This window comes from Balaenoptera ricei, chromosome 6, assembly GCF_028023285.1.
Source record: "Balaenoptera ricei isolate mBalRic1 chromosome 6, mBalRic1.hap2, whole genome shotgun sequence".
Lineage (NCBI taxonomy): Eukaryota > Metazoa > Chordata > Mammalia > Artiodactyla > Balaenopteridae > Balaenoptera > Balaenoptera ricei.
Genome location: NC_082644.1, coordinates 88,673,911 through 88,699,179, shown reverse-complemented (window position 1 = coordinate 88,699,179; position 25,269 = coordinate 88,673,911). Strand labels below are relative to the sequence as shown.

The 25,269-nt window shown below is 36.4% G+C and overlaps 1 protein-coding gene across 1 annotated transcript in view; it reads right to left on the bottom strand.

Moving 5' to 3' along the window:
• The window catches only part of TDRD7 (tudor domain containing 7), a 95,080-nt gene that overhangs the window by 49,816 nt on the left and 19,995 nt on the right, over positions 1-25,269 (bottom strand). Inside the window, exons 2-4 of the mRNA XM_059925122.1 lie at positions 16,766-16,978; positions 14,289-14,430; positions 11,850-12,063 (exon numbers count right to left, since the gene is read on the bottom strand). Coding sequence (XP_059781105.1) covers positions 11,850-12,063; positions 14,289-14,430; positions 16,766-16,972 — 563 coding nt within the window. The 5' untranslated portion in view covers positions 16,973-16,978. The remainder of the gene's footprint in view (positions 1-11,849; positions 12,064-14,288; positions 14,431-16,765; positions 16,979-25,269) is intronic.

Below are 25,269 nucleotides of genomic sequence, written 5' to 3'. Positions count from 1 at the left end.
CCAAAAAAAACTCCCAACTCAAACATACGCCATTTATTAGAGACACATTATTATCCCACAAATATTTATTTAAGGACCTACTATTACATGCCAGGCATTGTGTCAGAGGGTAATGATCAATGATTAAACAAGAGGAAGGTACCATTATTCTCATGGACTACACGTATAGTTGAGAAAAGTGACTGTAGCAAGCAGCTAGTAGATGGACCTCAGTGATTCTTCCCTCTGGTATCCACAACCTTGTGTAATCCCCTCCCTTTGAGTAACTCGCTTCTAATCAATAGGAGATACTTCAAGGTTGAGCGGATTATACATAATTAGATTACAAAAGATTCTAATTTCCACTTTGCTAGCATAATCTGTCTCTTGCTGGTTTCGATGAGGCAAATAGCCATGTTAGGGAGGGCTATATGGCAAGAAATTGAAGGTGGTCTTTAGCCAATAGCCAGACGGAACTAAGGGACAACTCAAAAGGGACGGATTATACTAACAACCACACGAGTGAGCCTCGAAGGGGATTCCTGCTCAGCTGACCCAGCCATGGCCGATACCTTGATTGCAGCCTCATGAGAAACTTTGAAGCAGAGGATCTAGCTGAGTGGTTCTGAGATTCCTAACCCACAGAAGCTACAGGATAATAAGTATGTGCTGTAAACTGCTAAATTCGTGGTAACCTGTTACACAACAGATAATTAATGAACTGATAGAATCTATATATAAGAACAAAGTCTATTAAGTGCTATAACAGGGGCAGTAGGTGTTAACAGGGGCAAAGGTGTAAACACCTTTGTTAACAAAGGTGTCTACTTGCTCCTCTCTCTGCAGTAGGCAGAGAGAGGAGCAAGTAAAAAGTAAAGGTTATTAACACTTATCATAAAGTTATGATAATCTGAGTAGTTTGGCACTGCTAAAGAATAGACAGGTAATCAATGATTCCAAATGGAAAGCCCAGAAACTGAGTCATATATTTATAACAATTTAGTATTGGTAGAGATAGTGTTTCAAACCAGCAGGGAAAGAAAGGATTATGTCATAATTGATATTAGGACATCTGGCTAACAGGATTCCTACTCTCATGCTATACAACAAAATTAATTCTGGATGAATTAGAGATTTAAATGCAAAAAATGAAACGATAAAAATTCTAAAAGAAAACAGAAGACATACTACATAATATGGGGGTAGAAATGCTTTTCTAAGCATAGCACCTATAGGCAGAAGCCATAAAGGTAGAGATTAATAGATGTAAATAGAAAATTTTAAAGTTTTTGTATACCAAAAATACCATAATTAAACAAACTTGCCAACATTGTTAACACTGCCAACATATTACAGGACAAAAGGCTCAACATCCTTAATTTATAAATCACTTTTACCAATTAGAAAGAAAAACCAACAAAGGACAAAAACCTGTAATTTACAAAAGATCTATAAATGGGCTAATAAACATATGAAAAAATGTAACTTCCTTAAGAATCAAAATCAAAGAAATAGAAATTACAACATACGTACATTTTTTCACCTTTTAGAGTAGCAAATAAAACACTGATGCCCAATGTTGGCAAGTGCACAAGCAAACTATCACTCCCATATGCTTCTAGAAGAATCTAACTGGTATAATCTGTTTAGAGCACAAATTAGTAAAGCCTTAGTGTGTATACCCTCTTACCCATAGAGTCTATTTCTACCAATTTATTCTAAGGAACTAGTTGTGAATATATGCAAGGATCATTCTACAAATATGTTCATTGTAGAATTGCTTACAATAGTGAAAATCATTTATATTCAACAATGAGTGACTGGACAATGGACTAACCTGACACTAAAAATGATAACGGAGATGTGTACTTAATGATATGGAAAATGTTCACAATATATTGCCTTTTAAAACAGGTTATAAAATAGTAATATACATCATGACCCAATATGTATTTTTTAAAACTTATATAAATAAATAATATAGAAAGATAATTTTTAATGGTCACATTTATGTCTGGATTAGAGGTGACTTTTTTCTTCCTTTTACTTTCTTCTACTTAGCAAATTTTCTATACCATACACATTAGTACTTTTGTAATCAGAAGAAAGCAATAAATATACTTTAGAAAATGCTTCCTATAAATATTTAGTACGTGACTTTTAAACCTATAAGATCTCAGAAACCTACATTCATTTACTTTAACTTAATACTTGAAAGATGCCTTTTCAATCATGGATCCCATTGGCTAATGCCAGACAGTCCTTTATTCATATCCAAAGTCCATGATCTGACTCACTACAATATACATACAGCAATTTCTTCTCTTATTCTAGGCCTAATGGAACCCTGGTCGTCAGTGCCATACTCATCTATGTTTTATGCATAAATATATTAAAAACCACATTTTAATAATCTCATCATTTTAACAAAATACAGTGGTCATGAATTGTATTTTTTTAGAAATAAACATTTCCCAGAGAAACCATAAATCAATCGTGCATCCTCACTTTTGGCCCCTCTTTCTATTTTACTGTAGACACATGGTAAACTTAGATTGATACCTACAATATTAGAGAATATCAGTTATGTTATTTTTCTAGAAACTTCCAGTTTGTTAACCGGCAGGCATGAGTTCTTAACCAGAGTTTTTGAGAATGGGCTTCTGGGGCCCATGTATTCCCTGCATTAGTATACAAAGATGCATGTATATGTGCACAAATTAATTTTTCTGGGAAGATAATTTATAGCTTTCATTAGCGACTCTAAAGATTTGGTGACTCTAAAAAGTTTAAACTCATAATAACTTATACTACTTAATATTACTGGTTAATATTTCATAAGTTTAGAAATAAAATCTTTTGCTATTGCTCTATTTTGGTAAGAGCAACTTCTTTGATTTTATAATTAGAAAGGCAGCCCATAACCTCTGCTACCAGATGGCATTTAGATTTCTCTTAAAATGTATCTTTCAATTTGTATTATGCTCTTTAAAAAAAAGATGTGATGAAGATGTTTTACATCTTTAATAGTGTATAATTAAAATAGTCTGAAATATAATCTATACAAAGTCAGACAGATGAAGACAATTAGGTATGTAGTTCTAGAAATCATTGTACAATAATGTACAAGACATTCTACTATATGGAATTCAAAATTCTTACAGAGAAAGGCAAAAGACAAAAGCATATACTATATTAATTCTCAAAACTAAAACCATATAGAAAGATTTTGCTATCAATTTTTAACCTTTTATTGTGAAATATTTATAAATTCATGAGAATTTGCAAAAAATGTACATAGAAGTCCCATGTACCCTTCACCCAGTTTCCCCCAAGGGTAACATCTTGCATCATACAATATCAAAACCAGGCAACTGACATTGGTATAATCCAGAGCTTATTCAAATTCCACCAGTTTTAAACGTACACGTGTGTGTGTATAGTTCTGTGCAATTTTACTACACATATAAGTCCATGTAACCACCACTACAATCAACATCCAGAACTATCCCATCACTACAAGGGTCCCTCTTTCTACCCCTTTATTGCCACACCCTTCCCACCTTCCCCAACCCCTGACTCTTGGCAACTACTTCTCTGTTCTCTGTCTCTATAATTTTGTCATTTCAAGAATGCTATATAAATAGAATCACATAGTATGTAACTTTTTGAGATTGGCTTCTTTCACTCAGTATAATTCCCTTGAGATCCACTGATGTTGTTGCATGTGTCAATAGTTCATTCCTTTTTACTGCTGAGAGGTATTCTGTAGTGTGGATGTATTCAGTTTGCTGAACATTTCAACTACTGAAGGACATCTGGGTTTTTGCCAGTTTTGGGCTATTATGAATAAAGTTACTATGGACACTTGTGTACAGGTTTTTGTGTGAATTTAAGTTTTCATTTCTCTGGGATAAATGTATAGGAGTGGAATTCCTGGGTCATATAGTGGTATCACGTTTTGTTTTTTTAAAAGGAAACTCCCCAACTATTTTCTATTGTGGTTGTACAATTTTATATTCCCAACAGCAATGTATGAGTGATCCATTTTCTCTGTATCCTTGCCAGATTCAGTATTATCACTATTTTCTAAACTGAAGTATATTTTACTTACAATATTATATTAGTTTCAGGTGTACAGCATGGTGATTCGGTATTTTTGCAGATTATACTCCATTATAAGTTATTACAAGATAATGGCTAATAAGATAATTCCCTGTACTATACAATAAATCCTTGTTGCTTATCTATTTTACACATAATAGTTTGTTAATCCCATGCCCCTAATTTGTCCCTCCCCCTCCTCTCTCCCCTTGGGTAACCACAAGTTTGTTTTCTGTATCTTTGACTTTGAGCCTGTTTCTCTTTTGCTGATATATTCACATGTAGTATGTTTTAGATCCCACATATAAATGTGGTATTATATAGTACTTGTCTTTGTCTGACTTATTTCACTAAGCATAATATTCTCTAGGTCCATCTACATTGCTGTAAATGGCAGAATTTCATTCTTTTTTATGGCTGAGTAATACTTCATTGTATATATATATATATACCATATCATCTTTATCCATTCATCTGTTAATGGGCACTTGGGTTGCTTCTGTGTCTTGGCTATTATAAATAGTGCTGCTATGAACACTGGGGTGCATGTATCTTTTCAAATTAGTGTTTTTGTTTTTTTTCTGGACATATGCCCAGAAGAGGAGTTGCTGGGTCATATGGTAATTCTATTTTTAGTTTTTTAAGGAATCTCCATACTGTTTTCTATAGTGGCTACACCAATTTACATTCCCAACAGTGTACAAGGGTTCCCTTTTCTCCATGTCCTCTCCAACACTGGTTATTTGCTGACTTTTTGATGACAGCCACTCTGACAGGTGTGAGGTGGTACATCATTGTAGCTTTGATTTGTATTTGCCTCATGCTTAGTGATGTTGAGCTTTTCATGGGCCTGGGGTCATCTACATATCCTCTTTGGAAAAATGTCTATTCAGGTCTTCTGTTCACTTTTTTTTTTTTTAATTATTTATTTATTTATTTATGGCTGTGTTGGGTCTTCGTTTCTGTGTGAGGGCTTTCTCCATTTGCGGCAAGTGGGGGCCACTCTTCATCGCGGTGCGCGGGCCTCTCACTATCGCGGCCTATCTTGTTGCAGAGCACAGGCTCCAGACGCGCAGGCTCAGCAATTGTGGCTCATGGGCCTAGTTGCTCTGCGGCATGCGGGATCTTCCCAGACCAGGGCTCGAACCCGTGTGCCCTGCATTGGCAGGCAGATTCTCAACCACTGCGCCACTAGGGAAGCCCTGTTCACTTTTTTTGATTGGGGCGTTTGTTTTTTTGATATTAAACTGTATGAGCTGTTTATATACTTTGGATATTAACCACTTGTTGGTCACATCATTTGCAAATATTTTCTCCCACTATGTAGGCTGTCTTTTCGTTTCATTGCTGTGCAAAAGCTTTTAAGTTTAATTAGGTCCCATTAAAAAATTTTTGCTTTTATTTCTTTTGCCTTAGGAGACAAATCCAAACAAATATTGCTACAATTTATGTCAAAGAGTATTCTGCCTATGTTCTTCTAGGACTTTTATGGTTTCAGTTCTTACATTTAGTTCTTTAAACCATTTTTAGTTTACTGTTGTATATAGTGTGAGAGAATGATTTAATATCTTGTTTTACATGTAGCTGTCCAGTTTTCCCAGCACTAACTTGTTAGAGAGACTGTCTTTTCTCCATTGTATATTCTTGCCTCCTTTGTCATAGATTGACCACAGGGGCATGGGTTTATTTCTGGGCTCTCTATTCTGTTCCATTGATCTATGTGTCTGTTTTTGTGCCAGTACCATGCTGTTTCTATTACTGTAGCTTTGTAGTATTGTCTGAAGTCTGGGAGGGTTATACTCCAGCTTTGTTCTTTTTTCTCAAGGTTGCTCCAGCAATTTGGGGTCTTTTGTTGTTCCATATGAATTTTAGGATTATTCTCGTTCTGTGAAAAATGTCCTGGGTATTTTGATAGGGACTGTATTAAATCTGTAGATTGCTCTGGGTAGTATGGCCAGTTTAACAATATTAATTCTTCCAATCCAAGAGCATGGGATATCTTTCCTTCTTTGTATCATCTTCAATTTCCTTCATCAATGTTTTATAGTTTTCAGACTATAGGTTTTTCACCTCCTGGGCGAAGTTTATTCCTAGGTATTTTATTCTTTTTGATATCATTTTAAATGTGACTGCTTTCTTACTCTCTCTTTGATATTTCATTATTAGTGTATAGAAACACAACAGATTTCTGTATATTAATTTCATATCCTGCAACCTTGCTGAATTCATTTATTAGTTCTAATAGTTTTGGGGTGGAGACTTTAGGGTTTTCTATATAAAGTATCATGTTATCGGCAAGTAGTGACAATTTTACCTCTTCCCTTCCAATTTGGATACCTTTTATTTCTTTTTCTTCTCTGACTGCTGTGGCTAGGACTTCCAATATTATGTTAAATAGAAGTGGCAAGAGTGGGCATCCTTGTCGTGTTCTTGAATTTAGTGGGAAGGTTTTCACCACTGAGTATGATTTTGGCTGTGGGTTTGTCATAAATGGCCTTTATTATGTTGAGATAAGTTCCCTCTGTACCCACTTCGATGCGAATTTTTATCATGAATGGATATGGAATTTTGTCAAATGTTTTTTCTGTGTCTCTTGAGATGATCATGTGATTCTGATCCTTCCTTTTGTTAATGTGGTGTATCACACTGATTGATTTGCAAATGTTGAACCATCCCTGTGACCCTGGAATAAATCCAAACTTGATCATGGTGTATGACCCATTTTATATATTGTCAGATTTGGTTTGCTAATATTTTGTTGAGGATTTTTGCATCTATATTCATCAAAGATATTGGCCTGTAATTTTCTATCTCTATAGTATCTCTGTCTGGTTTTGGTATCAAGATAATGGTAGCCCCATGGAATGAATGTGGGAGTGTTCCCTCTTCAGTTTTTTGTAATAGTTTGAGAAGGATAGGTATTACTTCTTCTTATATGTTTGGTAGAATCACCCTGTGAAGCCATCCAGCCCTGGACTTTGTCTGCTTAGAGTTTTTCTACTACAAATTCAATTTCACTTCTAGTGGCCAGTCTGTTCAAATTGTCTGTATGTTCTTGTTTCAGTCTTGGCAGGCTGTATGTTTCTAGAAATTTGTCCATTTCATTGGCATATAACTGTTCATAGTATTCTCTTATGATTTTTTTTTTAATATCTCTGTGGTATCAGTTGTTATTTCTCCTCTTTCACTTCTTATTTCATTTGAGTCCTCTCTCTTTTCTTCTTGCTGAGCCTGGCTAAAGGTTTATCAATTTTTTAATCTTTTTAAAAAACCAGCTCTTGGTTTCATTGATCTTTTCTATGGTTTTTATGATCTCTTACTTATATCTTCTCTGATCTTTATCATTTCATTTTTTCTGCTGACTTTGGGCTTTGTTCTTTTTCTAATTCTTTTAGGTGGTAGGTTAGGTTGTTTGAGATTTTTTCTTGTTTCTTGAAGAAGGACTGTATCGCTATAAACTTCCCTCTCAGAGCTGCATTTGATGCATTCCAAATTTGGAAAGTTCTATTTCCATTTTCATTTGTCTTTTGAGGTATTCTCTGATTTCCTCTTTTTTTTAACATTTTAATTTATTTATTTTATTTGTTTATTTTTGGCTGCACTGGGTCTTCATTGCTGTGCACAGCCTTTCTCTAGTTGTGGCGAGCGGGGGCTACTCTTCATTGTGGGGCGCGGGTTTCTCATTGAGGTGTCTTCTCTTGTTGTGGAGCACGGGCTATAGGTGTGTGGGCTTCAGCTGTTGTGGCGCGTGGGCTCAGTAGTTGTGGGTCGTGGGCTCTAGAGCACAGGCTCAGCAGTTGTGACGCACAGGCTTAACTGCTCCACAGCATGTGGGATCTTACCAGACCAGGGCTTGAACCCATGTCCCCTGCATTGGCAGGCGGATTCTTCACCACTGTGCCACCAGGGAAGCCCTCTGATTTCCTCTTTGATTTCATCATTGACCAAGGTTTTTTAGTAGCATGTTCTTTAGTCTCCACATGTTTCTTCTTTTCCCATTTTTCTTTCCATAGTTGATTTCTAGTTTCATACCATTGTGGTCAGAAAAAAAATGCCTGATATAATTTCTTCCTCTTAAATTTGTTGAGGCTTGTTTTGTGGCCTAGTATGTGGTCTGTCCAGGAGAATGTTCCATGTGCACTTGAAAAGAATGTGTATTCTGCTGTTTTTGGATTTAATGTCCTATAGATAGCTATTAAGTCCAACTGGTCTGTTGTGTTGTTTAAGACCACTGTTACCTTATTGATTTTGTCTGGATGATCTGTCCATTGATGCCAGTGGGTGCTAAGGTCCCCTACTATTATTGTACCATTATTTTTTATTTTAGCCATTCTGATAGGTGTGTTGTGGTGATATGTCAATGTAGTTTTTTTTTTAATATTTATTTATTTATTTATTTGGCTGTGCCAGGTCTTAGCTGTGGCAAATGGGATCTTCGTTGCTGTCTGTGGGAACTTCGTTGCAGCAAGTGGGATCTAGTTCCCTGACCAGGGATTGAACCCGGGCCCCCTGCATTGGGAGCACGGAGTCTTAGCCACTGGACCACCAGGGAAGTCCCTGTCAATGTAGTTTTAATTTACATTTCCCTAATAGCTAATGAAGTTGAACATATTTTCATGTGTTTTTATATTTAAAGTAATTATCGTTTTGTTAGGGCTTATGTCTGCACTTTATTATTTGTTTTCTATTTGTTCCCTGTTTCTCATTCTTCTATTTATCTTTTCTTGCACTCTTGTGGGTTAAACATTTTTGAAAATTCCATTCTTATTTATTTATAATGTTTTTTTAGTATATCACTTTGTATAGGTTTCTTATTGGTTGCTTATGCATTTCAATACACATATAACATAACATTCTACTCATCTCAATGTTTTGCCACTTCAAGTGTAAAAACCTTACTTTCATCTAGGTCTCCTTGCCCTCCCTACTTTACAAATACAATTGTTTTAACTTTTTCTTTACATATGTTAGCACCTCATCAGATGGTGTTATAATTTTTACTTCAAACTAATATGATTTAAGAAACTCATGAGAAGAAGGATAATCCATTTATTTATAGCTGTTTTTACCCATTTTGTTCTTTCCTTTCTGAAGTTCCAAGCCATTTTATAATACACCTTTTCTGTTGAGAGAACTTCCTTTAGTCACTCTTTAAGAGTAAGTCAGCTAATGACAAATTCTCTTAGTTTTCTTTCATCTGAGAATGTTTTTATTTCCCTTTCAGTCCTGAAGTATACTTTTGCTGGATACAGAATTTGTGGTTAATAGGTTTTTTTCTTTCAGCACTAAAAGTGTGCCATTTCCCTCCTTCATGATTCCTCCATGACTGTGAAAGAGAAATCTACTGTCATTAAAACTGCTATTCCCCTATGGGTAATGTGTCATTTCTCTCTGGCTGTTTACAAGACTTTTTCTTTGTCTTTAGTTTTCAGAAGTTTCATTATGATCTGCCTTGGTGTGGGATTCTTTGGATTCATCCTGTCTGGGATTTCCCAAGCTTCTTGAACCTGTAGGTTTACGTCCTTAGGCAAATTTGAGAAGTTTTCAGCCATTATGCCTTCAAATACTCCTTCAGCCCCATTCTTTGTTTTGAAGCTCTGAAAATACAAATATTAGATCTTTTCTTATTTTCTCCACAGGTCCCTAAGGCTCTGCTAGATGTTTTTACCCCCTATAGGCCCCTCAGGTTCAGCTAGTTATTTTGTTTTGCTTTGTTTAAGTCTATTTACTCTGTTGTCCAGGTTGGGTAATTTCTATTGTTCTATCTTCAGGTTCACTAATTCTGTTCTCTATCATATTCATTCTGTTATTGAGCTCATACACTGCATTTTTATTTTGGTTGTTCCATTTGGTTCTTTTTTGTATGTTCTCTTTCTTTGGTGAATTTTCTATTTTTTCATTTTTTTCAAAAGTATTTGCAATTGCAAATTGAAGCATTTTTACAACAGCTGCTTTAAAATCATTGTCAGATAATTCCAACATCTGATTCATCATAATGTTGGTGTCTGTTGATTATCTTTTCTCATTCAAGTTGTCATTTTCCTGCCTCTTAGTATAAAGATTGACTTTTTTTTATTGTAACCTGGATATTTGGACATATGTTAAGACGAATGTCCTATTTTAGCAGGCAGTTACTCCGTTTAGGTTTATCATATATCTCCTGGCCCACTTTTGTAGGCTGTGGTTCCAATAATAATTTAGTTTTCAGGGCCCTCATGGTGCTATTCTGATCTGGTACAGCAGAATACAATTCCCTGGGCTCCTGTTGCTGGGGAGGAGGGCTGGGAGCACACTAGGCAGCAGGTCAGAGAGCACCACCTTGGGCCCACTCTGTGGGCTGCTTGGTGCTGGCAAGGCCCCCACTCAATCACTGCTAGTGCTACCTGCAGGGATGGAAGGCACTTACCTGGGCCATGCAGTGGCACTAGGTGAGAGGGAGGAGACACCAGGCCATGCGGTGGAGAATGCTCCTCTGGGCCCACAATCCGGGATGCCTGGTTTTGCTGTCATTTTATAGATTCAATTCAAAATCTTGAAATTTAGGCCCACAACCAGAGGGGACAATGGTACCTCCGTCACATACTGGACCTAACTAGTGCTTTGGGTCAAGATCCAAATTTTAATTATGTATTTTCTAGACCTTATCAAAAATTATAATAACTAACCATAAACACCATTAAATATATACCACTGTGAAAAATATTTAAGGGTTACTTTATAAAAAATACCAAAATATAAAAAATTAGTACCCTTTTACCTAACTTAACAAAATTAATTATTTCTAAATAGTCTAGTGTGGGGGGAGTGCTTGGGGGGAAGGGGATTATCTTTTATACAAAATGGAATTTTTGAACACTGATTTAAATGAACATGATACAACAAAATTTGTTTTGTAGAGGTACAAACAGGATGGAAGAATGTGATACTGATTCATCAGGAGATGGCAAGCTTTTTCTGTGAAGGGTCTAACAGTACATATTTTAGGCTTTGCTGGCTGTACTGTCTCTGCACAACTGCTCAACTCTGTAGTTGTGTAAAAGCAACCACAGACAATATATAAATAAAGGAATGTGGCTGTGTTCCAATAAAACTTTATTTACAAAAACAGGCAATGGGCCAGATTTGGTCCATAAGTTGTAGTTTGCTCACCTGAGTTACCTCATAAAACCATAAAATTTACAGCCAGAAAGGAACTTTGAGATCACCCAGTTAACATTTTCATTGGTCAAATGAAGATACCACAGCCCCAAAAGATGAAATAATTTCACTTATTTCACCTGGCTAGTGAATGGCAGCATTCAAACTAAAACTTTAAAGTTGTGTTATTACTTCCAGTGCAGTATTCTGATGCATGGATGTATAATGCTACTGTGTAATTATGGGTATAATTATTGGAACATAGTAGAGTGTACAAATCAATCAGATTTTATTTAAAACTTACAAAATTAATTGTAAGAAAGGTTTTCAGAAAAAGTAAGTTATGCTGAAATAGCATCTTAGATCAATTTGAAATAAATTTTTAAATAAATTTTACAAAGAGAGATTACCAATAATGCACAACAAATACAAAATGGAGATATTCAGAGAATGACATTTAGGCAGCCAGGAAAGTGGACTAACTAGTAATGATGCATTTCTTTACTAACATGTGAACTTATACTACACAAAACAGAAAGTACTTCCTTCTTACCCTGAACACACATGTTTAATATTTATTATCCTAGGTTCACCAAACTTCTCCTTTTAGTCAGACAAAGCCCAAATACCTGTTGTTGGTAGACATGGTCACATGCCTCTGCACTGGAACATCTTTGAATACTTCATTTCCAATAGTTGCATATAATGTGTAAGGCGGCATTTCGGCAACAGATTTAATTCCAAGAGAGTTTCCTTTGTCTCTTAACAGTGTTGGATTAGGTTTTCTGCTGATAGAAAAATCTGAAGAAAATCCTGGTTGTCTGAGGGTTGCTTTTGGTTTTCCTACGAAGTCAGGCATACATAACAGAATCGATTAGCTTCCCAAAACCATGGTTTCATTATGTCACTCCCCTGTCCAGATGTTTTCTGTCGGTCTCTATTCTCAGAACAGTTTGTAAGAATATGAGGAGGTGTCACACCAGTCAGAATGGCCATCATCAAAAATCTACAAACAATAAATGCTGGAGAGGGTGTGGAGAAAAGGGAACCCTCTTGCACTGTTGGTGGGAATGTAAACTGATACAGCCACTATGGAGAACAGTATGGAGGTTCCTTAAAAAACTACAAATAGAACTACCATAAAACCCAGCAATCCCACTACTGGGCATATACCCTGAGAAAACCATAATTCAAAAAGAGTCATGTACCACAGTGTTCATTGCAGCTCTATTTACAATAGCCAGGACATGGAAGCAACCTAAGTGTCCATCGACAGATGAATGGATAAAAAAGATGTGGCACATATATACAATGGAATATTACTCAGCCATAAAAAGAAATGAAATGGAGGTATTTGTAGTGAGGTGGATGGAGTTAGAGTCTGTCATACAGAGTGAAGTAAGTCAGAAAAAGAAAAACAAATACCGTATGCTAACACGTATGTATGGAATCTAAAAAAAAAAAAAAAAAAACGGTCATGAAGAACCTAGGGGCAGGACGGGAATAAAGATGCAGACCTACTAGAGAATGGACTTGAGGACACGGGGAGGGGGAAGGGTAAGCTGGGACAAAGTGAGACAGTGGCATGTACATATATACACTACCAAATGTAAAACTGATAGCTAATGGGAAGAAGCCACATAGCACAGGGAGATCAGCTCGGTGCTTTGTGACCACCTGGAGGGGTGGGATAGGGAGGGTGAGAGGGAGGGAGACACAAGAGGGAAGCGATATGGCGATATATGTATATGTACAGCTGATTCACTTTGTTATAAAGCAGAAACTAACACACCATTGTAAAGCAACTGTACTCCAGTAAAGATGTTAAAAAAACAAAAACAAAAAACAATGGTTCTGAAGAACCTAGGGGCAGGACGGGAATAAAGACACAGACATAGAGAATGGACTTGAGGCTACAGGGAGGGGGAAGGGTATGCTGGGATGAAGTGAGAGAGTAGCATGGACATATATACACCACCAAATGTAAAATAGATAGCTAGTGGGAAGCAGCCGCATAGCACAGGGAGATCAGCTCAGTGCTTTGTGACCACCTAGAGGGGTGGGATAGGGAGGATGGGAGGGAGATGCAAGAGGGAGGAGATATGGGGATATATGTATATGTATAGCTGATTCACTTTGTTATAAAGCAGAAACTAACACACCATTATAAAGCAATTATACTCCAATAAACATGTTAAAAAAATAAATAAATATTTTTTAAAAATAAAGAATATGAGGAGATGGTCACTAGAGGGTCGGTCAGCAGGGGATGAGTAGATTGGTGTGTATTTAGCAGATGAGGTTCTTCAAAACGTGGCTTCATCTGCTACACTAGCCCATTACTTTCCCTCTACTCACCAAGTAACTTGGTGGCAGTCACCTCACATTCTTACAAATGCAGCACACTCAGCCATTATCTCAGTCCTCCCATCTCTTCTCCATCAATTTAAATTCTTCCAACTGTTAGAGGTCTGGGTTCAAGTCTCCCCTTTGCCATGAAGCCCTCCACTGCCATTCTCACAATGACTGCTCCTTTGTCTAAAATGCTCCTTGTGGCATTTAGGCATCAACTCTTTTCTACCATCATTGAACTATTTCTTCAGAATTTAGTTTTAGAAATGATTATAAGCTCCTTGAGATAAATGATCAGTAAACACAGGCTGAGTTGCCTATAATACCTTTATGTACTATGTAATTCATGTTTTTCTGAAAATAGAGGATTTATAGTAAAAGACATGATTTCCTAAATAAGACATTAACTTCGAGGTTCTTGGTTCATCCAACACTCTAGATGAGCCTTTCCCCCAAAATAAAGAGTAAAACCACACTTTGCCATAAGTTTAATTAAAATCTATGCTGAGTTATTTCACACTGTATAATTACTTTACTTAATAAGTCATGCTTATCATGTTCACTTAATTTCAAATGGAAATACTAGCTTCAGGACTTCTCCCTTGACATATGAATATTAACAAATAAAGGTGTTTATCATGAATACAAGCAATATTTCCATCTGACAGTATATTCATAGACAGGCTTTAAAATTTTAGCATGTGAAAAGATCTTACCTTCTAGAAAAAATGGCATGGTTTTCTTTACTCTCATCTGACAATTAACTTGCCGACCAGTTTTCCTTTTAGAACTCCTCTGACGAGCCACAAGCTGAGCAATTCTTGCAGTTTCTGTGCAGGCCATGGCATAGCAGGTAATCTAATTATGAGAGGCAAGGTGAGAGGAGAAACATTTCTCAGATTCACTGGTACCTAAAGGCTGATTTTTCAAAGTGCATCTTTGTGTGTTTATATGTCCCAAATCAAGCTGTATGCAAATATTCATGTCTCTCTCTCTTTGATAATGTTAGAGCTAAATTATATTTTCTGCAAGAGAAATCAAGCATAGTCCGGCACACTGAATAATCTCTCCTCAAATTGAAACTTTCACTTATTCCTTAAACAGGTATTTATTAAGCATCTAAAATGTGCTAGGTACTATAGGATTAACAAATGAACCAAACGAAACCTGTGATTTGCATATATTATCTCATATAATTTGTGAGATATATTTTATTCCCATTTTACACATGGGAAAACAGAGGCTCAGGAAAGTTAAGCAAACTTCTCAAGCCACACAGCTAGGCTACCTCTCTGAATTCAAAGTACACACTTGCAACTGCTATTTGTATTTAGTGGTCTCCCAAAGACCACTAAATCCTAGTCTTGCCACTGCAATGGATTAGCTGGGTGACTTGGGGCAAACCAGTTTACTTCTAAAATCTCAGTATTATCAGCTGTAAAACAGGGAAGAGCTTAGATCTGGGGTTTTCAAACTGTTCAATGGAGCTATAGAATTCCATGGAGGTGCCTCAGGGCTGTGAGGGCAAGACAGGGTAAGCAGAGGCCTGGACCCTTTGGCACTTACTTAAAATACAGTAGCTCAGCTTTTTATCTTAAAAAAAAAAATGGTGGGATATATAGGATATTTGAAGAAGGATTTGAAAAAAGAATGTAGACTTGAGATTAGACTATCTCTAGAGAACCATCTAGTGTTAAAGTCTTTGATTCTAAGTTGAAATCAAGAACAGGAAAGCAGTGAGGCTTTACACCACAAGCCAAAACATGTTCCTATTCTTTGGTCCAGTATTTCCATTCCTGAAAATATAAGAGTATAATTCAAAAGAAAAAGTTACATACCCAAATATGTGCATTAGGGGTTATTTTAATAATCAAAACCTGGAAACATTAAAAATGTCCAAAATAGGAGAATAAAGAGTTGAGTAAATTATAGCATAGTAAGTATATGAAGCATTACTAAATTATTAATTAATTCATTCAGATATTTGATCATTTATACATTCAACACATATTTATTAAACACCTACTGTTAGGGGTAAAAAAAAAAAATCCCTTATCCTCAAGAAACTTATGAAGGAAAGAGAGGCAAAGAGACTAAACAGAAAACTTTATGTCATGTGTCATACTGGATGTATTACAAGGGGCCAAGCAGATAGAAAGGAGGGCTCTGTCTGGGAGAACCAGGGTCACTGAAGAAAGTTTTATTATTAATATAATATTTAATTAGTTTATACCTTCTCATTATATAAAATTTATTACAGATTACGTGAACCTCTGACCACTCTCCCAATCCTGGGCCCCTTTTCTCCTCTACCCACTGCCTCCCTACCCACCCACCTCCCAAGAGGACAACTATTATAATTTTTGGTGAGAAATACTCCAGACCTGTTCTACATATTTACATATATAGAAATGTACCCTAAAAAAGGTATTGATTGCGGGGATGGGTGCCTTTCTGTCTTGGATGGTGGTTTGTCCATATCTTTCATACGGTACATTAGGCAGAAACCAAGAAGTGAAACTGTTGGGTCATAGAGTATATGCAATAAAAAATTTACTTGCTACCACCTAATCGCCCATGTTATACATAAAATATTCTTCCAGAGAAACTAAAGGATTTAAAATTGTAGAATAACATGATCACTGCTACTAAAGTGTGAAGGTGAGAACAGGCTAGGGACTAAAGACAAGGATAACAGTAGGGAGGGCCCTGTAATAACCAAAAGTGATGATCAATCAATTAGAGGCTGAACTAGGATCCAGACAGTAGGAATAGATAGGAGTCAGGTCAAATGATGAGAATTTTAAAGTGTCTATTAGATTCGGTAATCAGGAAGTCATTAGTGACCTAGGCAAAAATAGCTGTAGCAGGTCTATAATGAGTGGGTATGACATTTAGGCAGTTAAGGTCTCCAGTACAGTTATTTAGTTTGGACAATGAGACTGGGTAAAGTTTAACTTGAAAATTTTTAATTTAATATGGTTAAAACCTTATTTTTACAACAGAAAGAATTTGAGGATAAAACAAAAGACATGAGAATCTTGGCTGTGTTGTGGATGCTGTTCTCTCTATCACTACCGATCTTGGCTAGTGTTTTTCACTTTGACTTCTACCCTAATTATGAGATTGGAAGTGCCAGACAGGCAATTAAGAATTGGTTTGACTCTTCTGAAACACACAATTACCTTCTTACCTCTCCAGATCTACTAGTCTCTATCTTGACAACTGCTGGCACACTTCTCAGATAGGCTTCTAGCGTAGGATAACCTAATTGCTTGAAGGGGATCCAGTCTCCAGTTAAGGATCTGTACTCTCCTTGGAGCCGAGGTAATGCTATTCCGTTCTTATGAGACTGTAGAACAGCTCGCAGCATTTTTGAAACCAGATCTGCTTCCAGCATCTTCACCTATAAGAACACAGTGGAAGGTTACTATAATGATGCATTAGTCTGTGAATTCAAATATATTTTCAGAGTTTACACTTGTTTGAGTATTTCATAAATTGCTATTGAATATTTTCTGTGCTGTTACAATACAGGGAAATAACTGCTATGGTAGAGAAAAGCATGGAATACTATGAGAACATTAGGGAAGTCAGGAAGGCACAAAGACTAGCCCGGGGAGGGACAATATCAGGGAATGTTTCCCAGATGGGAGGAGGCCTGATGGAGTCCTGAAGGACAAGATGCAATCGGCCAGGCAAGGAAGCAAAGGGTGTGTGGGGGTGGGGGTGGGGGATGGGGAGAGGTATCAGCCCCAAGTAGAGGGAACAGAAAATTCAAAAGGCACAGAGGTGAGAGAGAAGCACATGGTTGGTTCTGAGAACCCCAGGCAGTTAAGTGCCTGGACATGAATGAACAAAGACTCTAAGCTGAGGACTGAAAGATGGGGATGGAAGAGGTGAGAAGAGGCAGACCCAGAAGAGACTACTAGATATGCTAAGATGTTTGCATTTTTGCCAAAAGTAATGTGAAACCTTGGAGGGATTTTAAATAGCAGAATAAGATGATCAGCTCTGCATTTTAAGAAGATCACTCCACAGTAGCAGGGAAAATAAACTAGAAGGAGAAAGATAAATGAGTTGTAAGAACTGAAGATATGGAATATCTGAAAACAGGGCCTTGGGAAAAAACAAAAAATTAGTATCAGAGGTAATTAGGAAGTGGAATCAACAGGAATTGATTAACTGGTTTGAATTACAAGAGAGGCCCCAGATTTCTAGCTAGAAGCGTGGTGGATAGTAATGGCCCACACTTACGTGGGGTAGAGGCAAGAGAGGAAGGGAGTGAAATCGTTCTGGATATACGGAGGTTGGGATGCTCTTAGGGCAGCCACATAGTTATATTCATTAGGAACTTAGGTTAGAAATCTGAGCTGCTTATAGATTTGTTGGCCTTCAGCATATATGTGGTATCTGGTGTCCAGGGAGTTAAAAATAAGGTTAAGGATGGACTGCTATGGAAGGCTGTCATTTAAGAGATGGGCAGAGGAACAAGAACCTATAAAAGGCTAAGAAAAAGGGACCAGAGAGATAGAAGTAGAAAAGGCAAAGTCATAGTGTCATACAAACAAAAAGAGGAAAAAGCCAAAAAGAATGGCATATTCAAAAATGTCATATGCAATAACAGACAGGTCAAGTGAGAGAAAAAAGAAAAGTGACTAATAAATTTTGGTACCAAAGAAATCCATGGGGACCTTGGCTAAGGATTTTCATTGATCAGTAACAGGCATTTTTCAAGATTAATCACTCATATTTTCTTTGGACTAATGGTAAACAGAATGAAGATACATTCAGAGAAGGACACCCAAGCAGCCAGGAAAAGTAGATTTAGCCTTTCATTACAGGAAGGAGAAAGGCAAGCCATGGACAACTTGTTAATTTTTCCTTCAACAGTGCTATCCGATAGAACTTTCTTCCCTGGTGGTCCAGTGGCTAAGACTCTGCACTCCCAAGGCAGGGAGCCTGGGTTCAATCCCTGGTCAGGGAACTAGATTCCACATGCCTCAAGTAAGAGCTCTCATGCTGCAACTAAAGATCCTGCATGATGCAACGAAGATCCTGCACGTGGCGATGAAGATCCTGCATGCGGCAATTAACACCCAGTGCATCCAAATAAATAAATAAATAAATAATTATTTAAAAAAAGAACTTTCTGTGATTATAGAAATATTTTATATCTGCGCAGTCCAACATGGTAGCCACTAGCCACATGTGGCTACTGAGCACTTGAAATGTGGCCAGCATGACTGAGGAACTGAAATTTCAATTTAAATTAAATAGGGCAAGTGGATACTATATCAGACTTCACAGAATTCTAGACAATCTTGCTCTTTCTCTGGTTTAGAAACATAAAGGAAGAACAGCATACAGTTTTAGCAATTTCCTCATTTGTCTATTTAAAAAAGGAGACAAAATAGCTCATTTGCAGGTGCTCTTGATTATAAATATAATACTCAAATGATGGCAAAGTTTAAATGGTAAATAACCTAAGTATGCATTATGTACTTCCCTATACTAAACATTAACTCTTTTCAAATTGTCACCACTAGCACCAATGCCATTTAATTAATACTATTAATTAAACAGTAAATTAATTAAATAGTAAATAGTCTAGGAAAGTCCTATACTACGTCTATATTCTTACGCTCTCTATAAACAGAAAGACATACACACACATATATGTATATATACACATATATTTATATTAAAATATATATTAATATTTATATTAAAATCTTCATTTAGGTATAATTTACATAAAATAAAATACTTATCTTATGTGCAGTGTTTATTGAGTTTTGAAAGCACATATATACTATGTAATCATCACCACAATCAAGATCTAGACATTTCTATCACGAAAAATGAGGGGTGTACAATATATGTAAAAGTAAAATGTACAACAACAACAACACAAAGAATGAATGAAAGGAACTGGAAGTATACTATTGGAAGGTTCTTATACTATACATAAAGTACTATAATATTATTTCAAAGGGGAATGCAATAAAGAGATATACTGTAAAACTTATGACAGCCACTAAAATTTTTTAAGAGGCATAACTAATAAGCCAGTAGTAGTACAGATAAAACAAAATAGAAATTCAATAAAAAACCAGGTAGAAGTAAAAAAAAAAGTCAAGTAGGAAAAAAGAGAAAACAGAAACAAAAAGAACAGAAAAGGCAAATAGAAAACATCTAGCAAAATGATAGATTTAAAGTCAACCATACCAGCAGAAGCAAGAAGAACTACAATCCTGCAGCCTGTGGAACAAAAACCACATTCACAGAAAGACAGACAAGATGAAAAGGCAGAGGGCTATATACCACATGAAGGAACAAGATAAAACCCCAGAAAAACAACTAAATGAAGTGGAGATAGGCAACCTTCCAGAAAAAGAATTCAGAATGCTGATAGTGAAGATGATCCAGGACCTCGGAAAAAGAATGGAGGCAAAGATCGAGAGGACGCAAGAAATGTTTAACAAAGATCTAGAAGAACTAAAGAACAAACAAACAGAGATGAACAATACAATAACTGAAATGAAAACTACACTAGAAGGAATCAATAGCAGAATAACTGAGGCAGAAGAACGGATAAGTGACCTGGAAGACAGAATGGTGGAATTCACTGCTGCAGAAGAGACTAAAGAAAAAAGAATGAAAAGAAATGAAGACAGCCTAAGAGACCTCTGGGACAACATTAAATGCAACAACATTCGTATTATAGGGGTCCCAGAAGGAGAAGAGAGAAAGAAAGGACCAGAGAAAATATTTGAAGAGATTATAGTCGAAAACTTCCCTAACATGGGAAAGGAAATAGCCACCCAAGTCCAGGAAGTGCAGCGAGTCCCATACAGGATAAACCCAAGGAGAAACACGCTGAGACACATAGTAATCAAATTGGCAAAAATTAAAGACAAAGAAAAATTACTGAAAGCAGCAAGGGAAAAACGACAAATAACATACAAGAGAACTCCCATAAGGTTAACAGCTGATTTCTCAGCAGAAACTCTACAAGCCAGAAGGGAGTGGCATGATATACTTAAAGTGATGACAGGGAAGAACCTACAACCAAGATTACTCTAACCGGCAAGGATCTCATTCAGATTCGATGGAGAAATCAAAAGCTTTACAGACAAGCAAAAGCTAAGAGAATTCAGCACCACCAAACCAGCTCTACAACAAATGCTAAAGCAACTTCTCTAAGTGGGAAACACAAGAGAAGAAAAGGACCTACAAAAACAAACCCAAAACAATTAAAAAATGGTCATAGGAACATACATATCGCTAATTACCTGAAACGTGAATGGATTAAATGCTCCAACCAAAAGACACAGGCTTGCTGAATGGATACAAAAACAAGACCCATATATATGCTGTCTACAAGAGACCCACTTCAGACCTAGGGACACATACAGACTGAAAGTGAGGGGATGGAAAAAGATATTCCATGCAAATGGAAATCAAAAGAAAGCTGGAGTAGCAATACTCATATCAGATAAAATAGACTTTAAAATAAAGAATGTTACAAGACACAAGGAAGGACACTACATAATGATCAAGGGATCAATCCAAGAAAAAGATATAACAACTATAAATATACAGGCACCCAACATAGAGCACCTCAATACATAAGGCAACTGCTAACAGCTCCGAAAGAGGAAATCGACAGTAACACAATAATAGTGGAAGACTTTAACACCTCACTTACACCAATGGACAGATCATCCAAAATGAAAATAAATAAGGAAACAGAAGCTTTAAATGACACAACAGACCAGAGAGATTTAACTGATATTTATAGGACATTCCATCCAAAAACAGCAGATTACACTTTCTTCTCAAGTGCGCATGGAACATTCTCCAGGATACATCACATCTTGGGTCACAAATCAAGCCTCAGTAAATTTAAGAAAACTGAAATCATATCAAGCATCTTTTCTGACCACAACGCTATGAGATTAGAAGTCAATTACAGGGAAAAAAACATAAAAAACACAAACACATGGAGGCTAAACAATACATTACTAAATAACCAAGAGATCACTGAAGAAATCAAAGAGGAAATCAAAAAATACCCAGAGACAAATGACAATGAAAACATGACGACCCAAAACCTATGGGATGCAGCAAAGGCAGTTCTAAGAGGGAAGTTCATAGCTATACAAGCCTACCTCAAGAAACAAGAAAACTCTCAAATAAACAATCTAACCTTACACCTAAAGGAACTAGAGAAAGAAGAACAAACAAAACCCAAAGTTAGCAGAAGGAAAGAAATCACAGAGATCAGAGCAGAAATAAATGAAATAGAAACAAAGAAAACTATAGTAAAGATCAATAAAACTAAAAGCAAACTATAGCAAAGATCAATAAAACTAAAAGCTGGTTCTTTGAGAAGATAAACAAAATTGATAAACCATTAGCCAGACTCATCAAGAAAAAGAGAGAGAGGACTCAAATCAATAAAATCAGAAATGAAAAAGGAGAAGTTACAACACACACCGCAGAAATACAAAGCATCCTAAGAGACTACTACAAGCAACTCTATGCCAACAAAATGGACAACCTGGAAGAAATGGAAAAATTCTTAGAAAGGTATAACCTTCCAAGACTGAACCAGGAAGAAATAGAAAATATGAACAGACCAATCACAAGTAATGAAATTGAAACTGTGATTAAAAATCTTCCAACAAACAAAAGTCCAGGACCAGATGGCTTCAAAGGTGAATTCTATCAAACATTTAGAGAAGAGCTAACACCCATCCTTCTCAAACTCTTCCAAAAAATTGCAGAGGAAGGAACACTCCCAAACTCATTCTATGAAGCCACCATCACCCTGATACCAAATCCAGACAAAGATACTACAAAAAAAAAAATTACAGACCAATATCACTGATGAATATAGATGCAAAAATCCTCAACAAAATACTAGCAAACAGAATCCAACAACACATTAAAAGGATCATACACCATGATCAAGTGGGATTTATCCCAGGGATGCAAGGATTCTTCAATATACGCAAATCAATGTGATACGCCATATTAACAAATTGAAGAGGAAAAACCATATAATCATCTCAATAGATGCAGAAAAAGCTTTTGACAAAATTCAACACCCATTTATGATAAAAACTCTCCAGAAAGTGGGCAAAGAGGGAAACTAACTCAACATAATAAAGGCCATATATGACAAACCCACAGCAAACATCATTCTCAATGGTGAAAAACTGAAAGCATTTCCTCTAAGATCAGGAACGAGACAAGGATGTCCACTCTCACCACTATTATTCAACATAGTCCTGGAAGTCCTAGCCACAGCAATCAGAGAAGAAAAAGAAATAAAAGGAATACAAATTGGAAAAGAAGAAGTAAAACTGTCACTGTTTGCAGATGACATGATACTATACACAGAGAATCCTAAAAATGCCACCAGAAAACTACTAGAGCTAATCAATGAATTTGGTAAAGTTGCAGGATACAAAATTAATGCACAAAAATCTCTTGCATTCCTATACACTAATGACGAAAAATCTGAAAGAGAAATTAAGGAAACACTCCCATTTACCACTGCAACAAAAAGAATAAAATACCTAGGAATAAACCTACCTAGGGAGACAAAAGACCTGTATGCAGAAAACTATAAGACACTGATGAAAGAAATTAAAGATGATACCAACAGATGGAGAGATATACCATGTTCTTGGATTGGAAGAATCAACATTGTGAAAATGAGTATACTACCCAAAGCAATCTACAGATTCAATGCAATCCCTATCAAATTACCAATGGCATTTTTTACAGAACTAGAACAAAAAAATCTTAAAATTTATATGGAGGCACAAAAGGCCCCATATAACCAAAGCAGTCTTGAGGGGAAAAAATGGAGCTGGAGGAATCAGACTCCCTGACTTCAGACTATACTACAAAGCTACAGTAAGCAAGACAATATGGTACTGGCACAAAAACAGAAACATAGATCAATGGAACAAGGTAGAAAGCCCAGAGATAAACCCACGCACCTATGGTCAACTAATCTATGACAAAGGAGGCAAGGATATACAATGGAGAAAAGACAATCTCTCCAATAAGTGGTGCTGGGAAAACTGGATAGCTACATGTAAAAGAATGAAATTACAACACTCCCTAACACCATACACAAAAATAAACTCAAAATGGATTAGAGACCTAAATATAAGACCGGACACTATAAAACTCTTAGAGGAAAACATAGGAAGAACACTCTTTGACATAAACCACAGCAAGATCTTTTTTGATCCACCTCTTAGAGTAATGGAAATAAAGACAAAAATAAACAAATGGGACCTAATGAAACTTCAAAGCTTTTGCACAGGAAAGGAAACCATAAACAAGATGACAACCCTCAGAATGGGAGAAAGTATTTGCAAACAAATCAACGGACAAAGGATTAATCTCCAAAATATATAAACAGCTCATGCAGCTCAATATTAAAAAAACAAACAACCTAATCCAAAAATGGGCAGAAGACCTAAACAGACATTTCTCCAAAGAAGACATACAGATTGCCAACAAACACATGAAAGGATGCTCAACATCACTAATTATTAGAGAAATGCAAATCAAAACTACAATGAGGTATCACCTCATACGGGTCAGAATGGCCATCATCAAAAAGTCTACAAACAATAAATGCTGGAGAGGGTGTGGAGAAAAGGGAACCCTCTTGCACTGTTGGTGGGAATGTAAATTGATACAGACACTATGGAGAACAGTATGGAGGTTCCTTAAAAAACTAAAAATAGAATTACCATATGATCCAGCAATCCCACTACTGGGCATATACCCAGAGAAAACCGTAATTGAAAAAGACACATGCACCCCAATGTTCATTGCAGCACTATTTACAATAGCCAGGTCATGGAAGCAACCTAAATGCCCATCGACAGACGAATGGATAAAGAAGATGTGGTACATATATAGAATGGAATATTACTCAGCCATAGAAAGGAATGAAATTGGGTCATTTGTTGAGACGTGGATGGATCTAGAGACCGTCATACAGGGTGAAGTATGTCAGAAAGAGAAAAACAAATATCGTACATTAACGCATGTATGTGGAGCCTAGAAAAATGGTACAGATGAACCAGTTTGCAGGGCAGATGTTGAGACACAGATGTAGAGAACAAACATATGGACACCAAGGGTGGAAAGCCGCGGGTGGGTGGTGGTGGTGGTGTGATGAATTGGGCAATTGGGACTCACATGTATACACTGATGTGTATAAAACTGATGACTAATAAGAACTTGCTGTATAAAAAAATTAAATTAAATTTAAAAATTTAAAAAAAAAAAAGGACTACATACTGGGGAATTCCCTGGGCGTCCAGTGGTTAGGACTCTGTGCTTCCATTGCAGGGGGCCCAGGTTCATTCCCTGGTCAGGGAACTAAGATCCCACAATCCTGCTGCACAGCCAAATAAATAAATTTTAAAAAATAATAAAATAAAGTCAACCATACCAATAATTACATTAAGTGTAAATGATTGAAATATCCTGATTAAAAAGTTAGAGATTGGTAGAGTGGATATAAAAGCAAGATTTTCCTATATACTATCTACAAGAAACCTATTTCAAATACAAACAACACATAGGTTAAAAGTAAAAATATAGAAAACGATATGCATGTAAATACATGACTATATTAATATTAGAACA